General features: G+C 41.0%; 1 protein-coding gene across 4 annotated transcripts in view; it reads right to left on the bottom strand.

The window, feature by feature from the left end:
• The window catches only part of tbck (TBC1 domain containing kinase), a 44,629-nt gene that overhangs the window by 11,293 nt on the left and 20,238 nt on the right, over positions 1-13,098 (bottom strand). For 3 of the 4 annotated variants that reach the window (XR_008570651.1, XM_054778709.1, XM_054778708.1), the window contains exons 20-23: positions 12,881-12,966; positions 10,757-10,793; positions 7,057-7,218; positions 1,395-1,567 (exon numbers count right to left, since the gene is read on the bottom strand). Coding sequence is in view for 3 of the 4 variants with exons in the window: in XM_054778709.1 (XP_054634684.1) it covers positions 1,395-1,567; positions 7,057-7,218; positions 10,757-10,793; positions 12,881-12,966 (458 nt within the window). In the remaining variant the exon portion in view is untranslated. Of the gene's footprint in view, positions 1-1,394; positions 1,568-1,592; positions 2,191-7,056; positions 7,219-10,756; positions 10,794-12,880; positions 12,967-13,098 lie in introns of those variants that run through there. The other variant, XM_054778710.1, reaches the window with a different exon arrangement.

Genomic DNA, 13,098 nt, shown 5'->3' with positions numbered 1-13,098 from the left:
ACTGTCGCCAAAACAACATTAGCAAACTCAACTGTCCTCTGCACAGAGCCATCCTCCTACCGCGCACACACACACACAGTCAGGACACGTCACGTTCAAAGTCATTCAGAAATCACAAAACGACAGCGTAATGGTCTTATTATTGAGATGGAAAGGTTGCTTCTGCTTTGGCTTGGATTTTTATTACGTTTGTCATATTTTATTAAGAGTGGCCGAGTGGTTAGCATATTGGCCATACAGTCAGGAGATGGGGAAGCCCTGGGTTCAGATCTCCGTTGGGCATCTCTGTGTGGAGTTTGCATGTTCTCCCCGAGCGTGCATGGGTTTTCTCCGGGTACTCCGGTTTCCTCCCACATTCCAAAAACATGGATGTTAGGTTCATTGGCGACTCTAAATTGTCCATAGGTATGAATGTGAGTGTGAATGGTTGTTTGTCTATATGTGCCCTGCGATTGGCTGGCGACCAGTCCAGGGTGTACGCCGCCTCCCGCCCGAAGACAGCTGGAATAGGCTCCAGCATACCCGCGACCCTATTGAAGATAATAGGCATAGAAAATGAATGGATGGATATTTTATTAATTTTTAATCCAGGCAATCCAACTTTATTTGTAAAGTACTTTAAAAACAACCAACGGGGACCAAAGTGCTGGACATAATAGACATAACTTAAGACATAACAAAAGCACAGAAATGCACATAATATTAACATGAAATATTACTGTTTATACATCTAATAATTGTATTTAATGTTTTATTACTGCATGTTATGTCCTCCATGCGTTCTGTGTACAGTGTGAGTGACTTAGAAGTTCATTTAGGTCTAAGATATGACTTCAACCAAAACTCAACACTTAGATCACGGTCTAGGAGGGGTACTCGTACGTAACCCCAGGACCATTTGTATGCTTATTGGTACAATGCTCTCTATTTTATTTTTTTAAAAATGTGTACTGTACATTGCACAGTGGATGTCAACAATCTAAAAGCTGTCTCCCACAAAGTCACGAAAAAAAAATCTACACTTTCATTGGAATACAGTCTAAAATAAACAAGAAATCTGATATCTTTCCAAGTAAAACTTTTGCTGTATCTAGATTCAGCCAGCTGTGTAAGTGAACACACTACGCCTGAATGAAAAAGATTACAGCTACACCTCGCATACCCCTAAAATGGAATGAGCCAAATTGTTTTTGGGTTCTTTGTTTTGCACTTTAATGTGACAGACATAAAAACTAATCTGAGGCAAGTGAAGTTGGGGTGGTATCTGAAGAAAAAAAAAAAAAAACCCAGCTAAGCTCCTACTCCAATGGCAGTCCAATTGCACTGCAATTACCGAGTTAGAAATCTTTGCTAAATCAATCATTTTTCAGTAACTAGTGTGTTATTGTACTCACAAGATCCGTCTTGGGGAAATCCTGGTAATCAGACGAGTAGTACGCCACATTTTTCCCGAAGCCATTCTCACCAGACACCTTCTGAGGCTGCGCGTGTTGTCTGTACGTGGCACTTTTTGGTGTATAGGAGAAGAGGTTGATGGAGTCACGAACACAGCGCTCAATGTCAATTTCTGGTGGTGGGAGAAAAAAAAAAAAAAGACCAACAAACAAAGCATCAGTTAGAAAAATTAGGACACAAGGGTTTTTTTCACATGACTGTACGGACAATATTTCTTTATGTAAGATAAATCTACTATTCCTTAACCGCTGCACACAAAAGGATGAACATTTGGCAAAACATGCACCCCTGCAGTGTTGCCTGTGCTATTGTTTATATGATACACCACATGGTGACACTGTTATTAGACCCCAGTTAAACAAATGCACTAGCTTGATGCTAATCTTCTTTGGAAATCCCATCTACACCCTAGCGATTAGATTAGCAAATTAATGCCATTTATCTATTCATTGCCCTACCTTGCCTCTACCGATCGATGCCTCAGGTATACAAGCAGCAATAATGAGGCTGGCCATTGTGGTCAGAGCAGAGTTGGCAAGGGCCTAGACTCTTGGCAAAAAAGCTGACTGCAGCTTTAGCCTGACATATTTTAACTTTATAAGGAGAAGTGGCTTGGCCTTTCCCATCCGTCTCAGTCATATGAACACCCAGTGAAATACGGAGGAGCGTGGCAATGCTGTGTTGAGGCTGGCGAGAGGGAGGTCGTTGCCCGTGGTTCCTTTTGTTGTCTTCCATCTTTCCGTCAGAGAGCAGGCCCGAGCAGCATGTGCAAAGCAGAGATTTAAAAGGAAATTTATCTCATAGGCATTGTATACATTCTGTAGACGTTCATTATGAATGCTGCACGCTTTCTCTGCATCAAAAACTATATTTTTTTGCTGAAGTAATTGCTTTGTGCCAGTGCCACAAAAACAGCTTACTGCAAAGCCCTAAGGAAACAGTGTCACTGAATATTAACTGTGAGTCATTAATAAATAGCAACACATTGTTGAAGACTCACACAATGTATCCTACTGCACCTCTTGTGGATTTTCTCATGCCTTACCAAAATCTGAGATAAAAGTACAACAAAGTCACTACTCCTTTCAGGTTGCGTATTTATGTTCGCTGTCCCAAAGGGGAGATTGTGGCACACATAACTGCAGCAGCCAACAACGAAATCTAACATCAGCCCATGTGTTTATTTTTTATTAATCCTATCTAGGGGTGGGAATCTCTGGCCACCTCATAATTCGATGCGATTACGATTCAGAGGCCTGCGATGCGATGATAAAACGATTATCGATGCATCTCGATGCATCTTTTTTTGTGGTCAATAGTTTGTCAGTTTTTTCATGCATAATTGTTTTCGATATATAAATTCTTTATGCTCACTGTGTACTACTAAAACAAAGCATATTTGTAAGTATCCACAATTAAAATAAACATAAAATAGATTAATTTACTTCTATTATCTTTTAATAATTGAAAAGTGACGTCTACCAACTTATTTCCCATTGCACAGAACCAGCAGAAGTGCACCAGTAGCAGCATGAGTAAAATTAACAAACTTCAGCATATTCTGAGTAACCAGCATAAAAAACATGCCATTATTCACAAATAAATCATAAAAACTTCCGAATTCAAACTAAAATCCTGAGCATAGAATCTCAGACATTTCAGACAAAATAAGTCAAAAACGGCTTTCATGCAAAATATAGATTTCTGTACCAGCGGCTCTCATACAAGAATAATGCTTGCAGACGTCAGTATATTATGAATAACCAAAAAACTAGGCTGCCTTTATTCACAATTGCTGTGCCAGTAAAATAACGTTGCCATGGGACATTGTATCTGGATTCCAAAGTGCGCAACAAAGCACGAAAGCCCTGCTTCTCAACAATTAAATATGGTCGCAAATCCTTTGTAATACAAGTTGCGATTGACTTTGTGATTCGCTTCGCCTTTTCCGAGTTGGGTGGAAAATTAGTTATAACCTGCTCGATGTTCCTCTGGTCGGCAGCAACTTCAGCTGGCTGTTTTTCCTCCTGGTTCGTGTGGAAACGTGCAAAGTGGTTTCGCATATTTATCGTGTTCCCAAAATATTTTAAACTTGTATGACAAAGCTTGCATATTGTCTGGCTCTTGTCCAACTCATTTTTACCTTCAACTAAGACAACGTCCTTCCAGACCCTCGCTTTAAATCCAGTGGGTGAGGGTCGGAGTTTAGGCTCAGCCGTTTTGGTAACGTCTTACACTTAGGTGCGCCACCATAAACTGTCCGGGTGGCACTTCCGCTTTCCGTCTTTTTGTTACGTTTTTTTGTTCAGCATCGATTATTGACATTTAAGAATCGATTAACAATCGTCAATGTCCGCATCGCGATGCATCTAAGAATCGATTATTTCCCTCACCACTATTACAATCACGATTCTGCTTGACAAATGAGCGGCCAGCAGCAGTCACTTGCACACCTGGATCCCTAGCCTGCCAGTAGCTACTATTAATGATATTACAGTCGTCCCTTGCTACATCACGGTCCGAACATCACGCCCTCACTCTATTGTGGTTTTTCAAAAATTTATTGATAAATGTTTGCTATTTTGTGGTTGAATATGGTTTATTATTAGTAAAAAAAATAATAATTTAAGCAATGCGTATTTAAGCAAATTGTACGTATTCATGGCCTAAATTAAGCATTTTCAAGCATAAAAATGTCTAAATGAACGAAAATACAAATATAAGGATTTCCAAAGATGTGATATGAAGTGTAAGACAGTATCTGTGACTTGTGTGCGCCTTTAAGAAGAGGGGCCAGGGAAGCGATGTGTGTGACGTCAACTCACTAGCCGGAGTTGACTGTGAGCTGAGTGCTAGCAGCAGGTTAACAGTGTAGAGTGGCCAAAAGCAGCTCCTGTATGAATGTTCACTGCGCATGTGTTTGTTAATAACGCGGTTGAAGTGCATCATGAGTAGTAGTCGACTCATTATCGGCCGGGCTGATATTTGTAATTTTGATGTATATCAGTATTGGCCTTTTAATTAAATCCGACGGGCCGTTGGCCTTTTAATTAAATCCGACAGGCCGATATCAACTGCTGGCTGCAACTTCTGTCTCCAGCATTGCTCCGCCCACGGTGCCATTTGATCAGTTAAGCAAGCCACAGCACACGTTAGTGGCAGAGCCAATCTGAAGTGGACGCTGTCCTCACACACACACATGGCTTAGAGGGACGTTTTCTCATGTGGAGAACGTCCTGAGAGCAAACACACATGTCAAGATAAACGCAGAAAACGCTCTCGAAATTATAATAAACATCCCAGTGCTCTACATCTCACAACTACGACTAACGTTGCAGCAGAATAACGTATGAGGAGTAAACATTAGCCGCAGCTCTGCTAGCTTATAGTACCTCCTCACATTTCTGTGAATTACTTGAAAGAAGGCTGCTGATAATGTCGACAGTCAAAAACAGTCCGTGATAGTAAAAGCATGTGTGTGATTTAGAGAGTCAATTCACTTGTTTTATCGGAGGGAAGCACGCCAAGGTGGAGGCTGGTTAGTGTACCATAACATTAGTTCGCCAGTCTGGCTCTAAAGGCTCAGCATACTATGCACTAGCAATGGGGAGAATGTATGTAATGTGTGTTTGCGTGAAAGTCACATGAAAAACTCATGAGTACTACGTAAGAGCGGAGTATACACAAGCGGCAGCTTTGCTAGCTCGTAGTACCTCCCGATATATCTGTGAATCACTTGAAAGAATGCTGTTGGTAATATCAATGTGGAAAACAGTCTGTGATTATAGAAGCCTGTGTGTGTTATTGTGAGAGAGAGTAAGACATTTAGTTTAGTCTTGTATGTTGCAGGGAAGTACGCAGATGAAGGCTGAAAAAATTCAGGGGGCTATTATTAAGCTTTTATTTATCTTTACAAGATTTGCTGCTGATCTTGTTAACTTCCTGCACTTTTTGTTGTGTTTGAACTTATCAGTTATCGTATCAGTTATCGGCCTACTAACAATCGGTATCAGTCCTGAAAAACCCATATCGGTCGATCTCTAATCATGAGTCTCTCTTTAACCATAAACGCCAATTCTACGCCGTATTCTACACTGGCGTCTAGGTGTCACTAACGTTACAATGATGAAACAGCAACAAGGAAGTACGCTGTCAATGCTAACATGTGAGTCCGTCTTATTGTATTTATGTCTAAGATGGCTTATTTTCCATTATTATGTCTACTATATTGAGTAAGTGTAAATGTGACTATGGGGTGTTATTCCATGTCTACAGGGCTCTAATAATGGCAAAAAAAAAAGTATTTAAAAGGTCTTAAATGAAAATTCATTTATCGCGGTCGGGTCTGGAACCAATTAACCGTGATGAACGAGGGATGACTGTAGTTCGCTTGATATTTGCTAACAATGCTTTTTCATTAGCAAAATCAAGTACTACATGATACTGTTTGTAGTACCTGGTCAGCTGGGGTTCCAAGAGTTCCAAGCCTACAGGTATATCATATGGGTGACCACTGCTGGTTGCTCATTGGTCGAGCAGATTTGTCATCGCCAAAACATTGTTGGAGACACCAAAAACAAGCACATAATGTTAGCTCACCTTGAGTATTGCTGTGCCTGTTTACTATTGTATTCCAGAGACTCCACTTTGCTGCAGCATGTTTTCCTGGTGCCCTCAGTCTCCTCTTGGATAAAATTTGTCTCCTTACCAAGAAGTAAATACAGGAGACATTCTTTCTTATTGTTTATATGTTAGTATGTATTGTTCCGACTGATGTGCTCAATCGGACTTGGATTTCGCAGTTTTCCATAGTACTATTTAGAAGTGGAAAAATAAAATTAAAATAATTAATTTACAAATATTACACCATGAACTAGTTACAATTTTCAGATTTGGAACTAACTATGTGTGTGCATGTGTGCGTGCACTGAAATTTCCCTACAACGCTTTTTTTTTTCTTTCTGTGGTACAAATGTACCAGCTGCCTTTATGCAAAGGCTTCCTCTTCCATGTGTTTCTTCTTCCACTCATCATGCACTTCTACCACCTAGTGGCTGTTTTTATGGCATTAAAATTGCTTTCAAGCATAATCCATTAGTGAGTAGTTGCATCAGCACCTCCTTTAGCCTCTCGTGCAAAAAAAATGTAAAAGACATATAAATACATTGTTGGGATCAGGCATTCGGGTTTAGAAAAATGTATCACGTCTTTTGTATTGAATGAGTTAGAGATGGTCACGAGAGTCAAGTGATTTAGACATTCGACCGAAACTACACAACAATGTAACACGGAATGCAGTAAACCGAGGACCACCTGTAGACTGTTGAAATACATTTGTCTTTGGTCTAGCTGTATCTAGAGCGTTTTGGTGCTTTGGGCAGACTGCTAAAATCGCATTTCCACACAGACGTAAGATGAATTTAAGTAGAAGATGAGGAGGAGGATTTCAACGAGGCAGAAAACACGTGCTTGCAGTGGTTTATGAACTTGAACTTGGTTGCTGTGACCATTTTCAGGGAAGTTCGACAAACTTCATGAATAATTCTGCATTATTTGCATCTCTTAATGGCAGCGTTTGTACATCAGGTGTAAGTTAGTCACCTGGCAGGTCAGAGAATAGCAGGATGCACTCGTTGAAGCCATTGGCCAGGAGGCGGTCCCTGAGCTGCTTCAATATGGCCACACCGATGCAGAAGGGGAAAGAGGAGTTCCCCAGCAGCAGCGTGTCCCACAGGTGGAAGATCTTGTGCAGTGGAAACACGTCTGTAGGGAGTATTTTCACGAAACGATTCAAAGAAAAGCAGAAGCAGCATGAGGGACAACAGTGTGGGAAACAATGGAAACACTTTGTATATAAAAAGGCATGATTTGCATATGTGAATTATACATTGGCTGAAGCATGGTTTGTACAAAAAGAAAAGGAACTCAGAAAAACAAACGTGCACTGGAAAAGGTTGCCTGGGGGAGATGTTTGATGTGGAGGTGGTTTGCTGGTAGAATATTTAACATACCTCTTAGTTAGTGTGGCCCACTGCAGGTACTTTATATTTATTTATTTCATTTATATTTATTATAGGCAGCACCTATATCTGTTTGGATTTTTGCTGGTTTTACTGAGCCTTGGGAGAGGCAGTCAGTGTGTGTGTGTGTGTGTGTGTGTGTGTGTGTGGACAGTGTGGCCATGGTGAGAGGATGTATACTGTATATGTATGTATGCATGTATGTGTGTGTGTGTGTGTGTGTGTGTGTGTGTGTGTTTGACGTTAGAAGATAACCCTGAAGCCTTGCTGAGCCTTGGACGGTAGACATTAGCAGTCAGAGCAGGACACCTAATGCAGGAGTCTGCCTCACGGAGTTGAGAAGGAGGTAAGAAGGTCATGCTTCACACTGTCCATCACTACAGCACTCCCATTGTGTGTGTGTCTGCGTGTGTATGTTTCTCATGATGTGGCTACGTCCTATGGTCACATTGTGGGGACTTAACCAGAAAGAGAAGAAAACAGCAAAATTATAGCCTGGGTGTTTATTTATTAATCTGTATAGAGGATGGGGTGTTAATCGATGAGAGGCTGTTATTACTGAAATTCAGATTTTTTTTAAATGATTTAGCGTGCATGAAAAAGTGGAAAGGAAAACTATAGCCCTGTTTGACCACATGGTCATTAATGAACAAGTATATTGCACAACACAGCAGCAACAGAACAAATGTTGTAATAGCAGTAGGGAGCAAATTGGTCAGCCAGCATTAGGGTGAGATGAGTTCATTGTAAACAACAGTACAGCAAGTGCATGTATGACTTTCACACCTACAGCTGTAACATCGCCAACATTTTAAAATTGCTGTCTGCAGCCATTTTGAGGGTGCTTTTTAGATTTTAAAAATGTCATTTGGAGCTGGTGACATACACACGTGGACAAAATTGTTGGTGCCCTTTGTTCAATGAAAGAAAAACTCACAATGGTCACAGAAATAGCTTGAATCTGAAAAAAGTAATAATAAATAAAAATTGTATTAAATGTAACCAATGAACGTCAGACTTTGCATTTCAACCATGCTTCAACAGAATTATTGAAAAAAATAAACTCATGAAACAGGCCTGTACAAAAATGATGGTACCCCTAGAAAAGACTGAAAATAATGTGACCAAAGAGACATGTTAATTCAAAGTGTGTCCACTAACTAGCATCACAGATCAGTCAGTGGGCCTATAGATAGGACTACAGTCAGTCACTATGCTGTTTGGTGACATGGTTGTATACCACACTCAACATGGACCAGAGGAAGCAAAGGAAAGAGTTGTCTCAGGAGATTAGAAAGAAAATTATCGACGAGCATGTTAAAGGTAAAGACCATCTCCAAACAGCTTAATGTTCCTCTGACAACAGTCGCACATATTATTCAGAATTTAAGATCCATGGGACTGTAGCCAACCTCCCTGGATGTGGCCGTTGGATGAAAATTGATGACAAATCAAAGAGACGGATAATACGAATGGTAACAAAAGAGCTCAGAAAAACTTCTAACGAGATTAAAAGTGAACTTCAAGCTCAAGGAACATCAGTGTCAATATCGCACCATCCGTCGTCGTTTGAGCCACAGTGGACTTAATGGGAGAAGGCCAAGGACGCCACCACTGTTGAAAACAAGTCATAAAACAGCCAGACTGGACTTTGCCAGACTACATGTTGACAAGCCACACAGCTTCTGGGAGAATGTCCTATGAGCAGATGAGACAAAAATGGAACTTTTTGGCAAGGCACATTGTTGGAACTGGACATAAATTAACCAGCAATATAAATATCACTCATATATCGTAGTAGCGTTAGAGTGTGTTGCCCATTAGGAATGTCTGTTTTAGGAATGCAGCGGTGACCCAGCAACAGAGAAGGTGGCGACTCATGGCGCCATGGTGTGTGCTGACTCCAAGGACGCAGTCGCATAGTAACCGATGTCCTTCGAGGCTGTGCTGAAATGTGCTTCATACGACACATGTATTACTGATAACTGCCACAGAGACGCACACATAGAAAAAAAAAAGTACAGTTGTGCAGCTGTGTTGCTCAACCCTTTCCTTAAGAGTTGCACAACCTTGTAGATAGGGAATACTCAAATAAAAAGCGAGAGCTCAGAGAACGTATTCCGAGCGGTGTGGGGAGGTAACTCTGGTATGTTCCTCCGTTCTCCTCGCGAGTAAAAAGATACGCTTGTTGTCTTGTCTCTTCTGTAATTTTGCTGTGTTTTACAAGTGTCACAAGAGTTTGAACGTGACACACATCAGCTCTATGTTCACAAACGAAAAAATGAAGCATATCAACAAAAGAACACTGTCCTATTGTGAAACATGGAGGAGGCTCTGTTATGTTCTGGGGCTGCTTTGCTGCATCTAGCACAGGGTGTCTTGAATCTGTGCAGGGTACAATGAAATCTCAAGACAATCAAGGGATTCTAGAGAGAAATGTGCTGGCCAGGGTCAGAAAGCTTGGTGTCAGTCGCAGGTCAACAGGACAATGACCCAAAACACATGGCTAAAAACACCCAAGAATGGCTCAGAGGACAACACTGAACTATTCTAAAGTGGCCTTCTATGAGCCCCGACCTTAATCCTATTGAGCATCTTTGTAAGGAGATGAAACATGCCGTCTGGAAAAGGCACCCTTCAAGCCTGAGCTGGAGCAGTTTGCTCATGAGGAGTGGGCCAAAATACCTACTGAGAGGTGCAAAAGTCTCATTGACAGTTACAGGAATCATTTGATTGCAGTGATTGCCTCAAAAAGTTGTGCAGCTAAATATTAAATTATGGGGTACCATCATTTTTGTCCAGGCCTGTTTCATGAGGTTTTTTTTTTCAATAATTCTGTTGAAGCATGGTTGAAAAGCAATGTCTGTCGTTCATTGGTTAAATTTCATAGAATTTTTATTGATTATTACTTTTTTCAGATTCAAGTTATTTCTGTGACCATTGTGAGTTTTTCTTTCATTGAACGAAGGGTACCAACAATTTTGTGTCCGCATGTGTAGCAGCTTTAGGGAAGATGAATTCAAATGTGCTCGTGAACATCTTGAGGGCTGTCGGTCAGTTTTTTTCCCCGAGCAGCTTGAAGAAAGGTCAACAAAATATGAATAAATCAGCCAGTAAAGAAGCTTAACTTATCCCCACCGGAGCCACTGACCTTTTCAGTCTCATTTACTCATTGCTCCGTTAATGGAAGCAGAGTCTCACAGCATCCACTGATGCTAATGGACTGTGCTCACTGCCACATCACAGCCACACTGTGGGACAAAAAAAAGAGCTTAACTTACGTGTGAACATGGTCAGGAACCAGGGAATGGCGTACAACTGTGGGAGACAAGGAGAAAACATTTTAGAGATAAGGAAGCATTTGTTCTGCACAAAATGAGCACAAAGGAATAGGCTTAGTCAGTGACTGAACACTTGGCTGTAAGCCCTGAAGGAACAGACAGCAAAAAAGGAGCAAAACTGCTGACTTTGATTATGACTCACAATTAATCTTATTATGCCAATTTGTAATCTCTCAATCCCCCCCTTGAGGACATCTATAAAAGCTAAATTAGAGCACATGAATACACACTGAAGCGCAGTCACTAATGAACCTCCTGTCCACACACCTGCCAGGTGTACCACGGGCGGCCATCGCCGTCTTATCTCGGCCAGTTGGTTGACAGCTAATTGCGGGGGAAGCTGAGGAGGGCTCAGTCGACTTGCTCCGTGCACACAAACGATAAGCAGTGCCGGCGGCCGCAGCCTCAATTTCACACAGCAAGACGGGAAGTCAAGCCAGATTGGATTAGAGGGGGCGTAAACGGTGTACCCGGGAGGAGAGACGTGGCCAAATGAAAACAACCTGAATTAAACCCCTGGCGGCGAGCTATGTGAGGTCTGCTTTTGGCTTCAGGATATATCGTAGAGGACACCAAGCACGCCACAAGACTTCATTGAATTATTCTGGATGTTTTTTACTCTGACAAATCACAGGTTACAGGCCCATTCAAATTCAGTTCTGTAACAATACTCTAGATGGGAGATTTTTCTTCAATTTTGATGATGTTCTGCCTTTTTTATGCCATAATAGATTCAATGCCATTCTAAAGTAAGTTATTACTGGAGAACAACATTATTTAAGGCGCATATGCATATCATAAATGCTCCAATTAACGCCTCTATTCAGTTAACTGTTGAATCTCCTATAGTTGCCGGGTGCATGGTTTACAAAAGCAAATAACCACCAAGGTCTTTAAGTAGCACTGAATCAAAAAACATCCGCATTAACAGCTGTGGCTGTAGGCAACCTCCTGATGTAGTTTTTGACATATTTGAAGAACCATGAATGGTCAGCACTCAGCAGCTTTATCTACATCAGCATGCCGCTTTAAAATGTTAGTCACACTACTCTGTTGTTTACAATGAACTCACCAACGGTATTAATGGAGCAGTTTGCTCCTTACTGCCATTACAACATTGGTTCTCTTGCTGCTGTGTTGCACAATATATTTCTTCATAAATGACCATGAGCTGAAATAGAGCCACATTCCTTTCCACCTTCTCAAGCACGCCAAATCATTATTCAAGTCAAAACATGAAATTGTTCGCCAATTCTCTTTTGCTTCCAATTAACACCCCATCATAAACAATTAAAAGATGCCCGATGGGATACATGGTACTCATCTATTACAATCAGACATTTTCATCTTTCTCAGAAATTTCGCTTACAAATATGTTAGTGAGCACTATACAGGATAGTCCAACTGGGAGCTATTTGTTTGAAAATGTAGTGATTAATCCGCCCTTTAGTGATATAATGATTGAGTGTATTCCCTGCTGCAGTGATGTCGTGTTGTATTGGCCTTAGTTATGTGTGGAAATTCTATTATATTATTTATGGTCTGTAGAGTCAAATTACTTGGTTAGTAGCAAGCATTCCAACACGATTCTCCTTGGGGAAAAAAACCCATTCCCCTTGGAGTGGTAATGCAGCATTGTTCTACATGCACATTCTAAACATTATATAAAAGGTGGATGTTTAAAAAAAACAAACAAAACATCATCAATGAGGCACACACTTAGCAAACACAATCAGTCGGTGCAGTTTCACCGGCGGAGTGAAGCTGAAAGGAGGAAGATTAAATAAATCCGACACTCATCTAAGATAAAAAAAAAACCTCACTGTCACCAGCTTGTAAATATACACAGACTTTTTATGAGTCCACATCAGCATTAGAGCAGGGCTGAATAGAGGAAAGTGCAGGGCAATTATAGGATATCAGGCCATCTTAGCAAAGACAATTCATTCCAAGCTTGGGCACGCTTGACACCTTGGGTCCAGTTGTTTAAGAGAAAATACTGTTACGCTAATACGCAACGTCTGTTCTCTTTAGGGCATTAGCTGATCTTCCTGTCAAACCTACATCTGGGATGAAGCCGATCTCGTTGAGGTGGTTGCTGAGCTCGGGGTCGTGGAAGGCGATCATTTGGGAGAAGACTGTCAAGTACTCTAGAGGGAGGGGAAAACCAAAAAAGTAGAAGTGAGCATCATCTACTGTTAGCTTTAAACAACACAAATATCCAAGCTAAAAACTTTGGTAATGGTTCTGTTTTGGACATTAAGCACTTACAGTGAGGAACA

The sequence above is a fragment of the Dunckerocampus dactyliophorus genome, chromosome 6, assembly GCF_027744805.1.
Source record: "Dunckerocampus dactyliophorus isolate RoL2022-P2 chromosome 6, RoL_Ddac_1.1, whole genome shotgun sequence".
In the NCBI taxonomy this organism is placed as follows: Eukaryota; Metazoa; Chordata; class Actinopteri; order Syngnathiformes; family Syngnathidae; genus Dunckerocampus; species Dunckerocampus dactyliophorus.
Note: the sequence above shows the minus strand (reverse complement) of the source record. Positions and strands in the feature narration are given on the sequence as shown.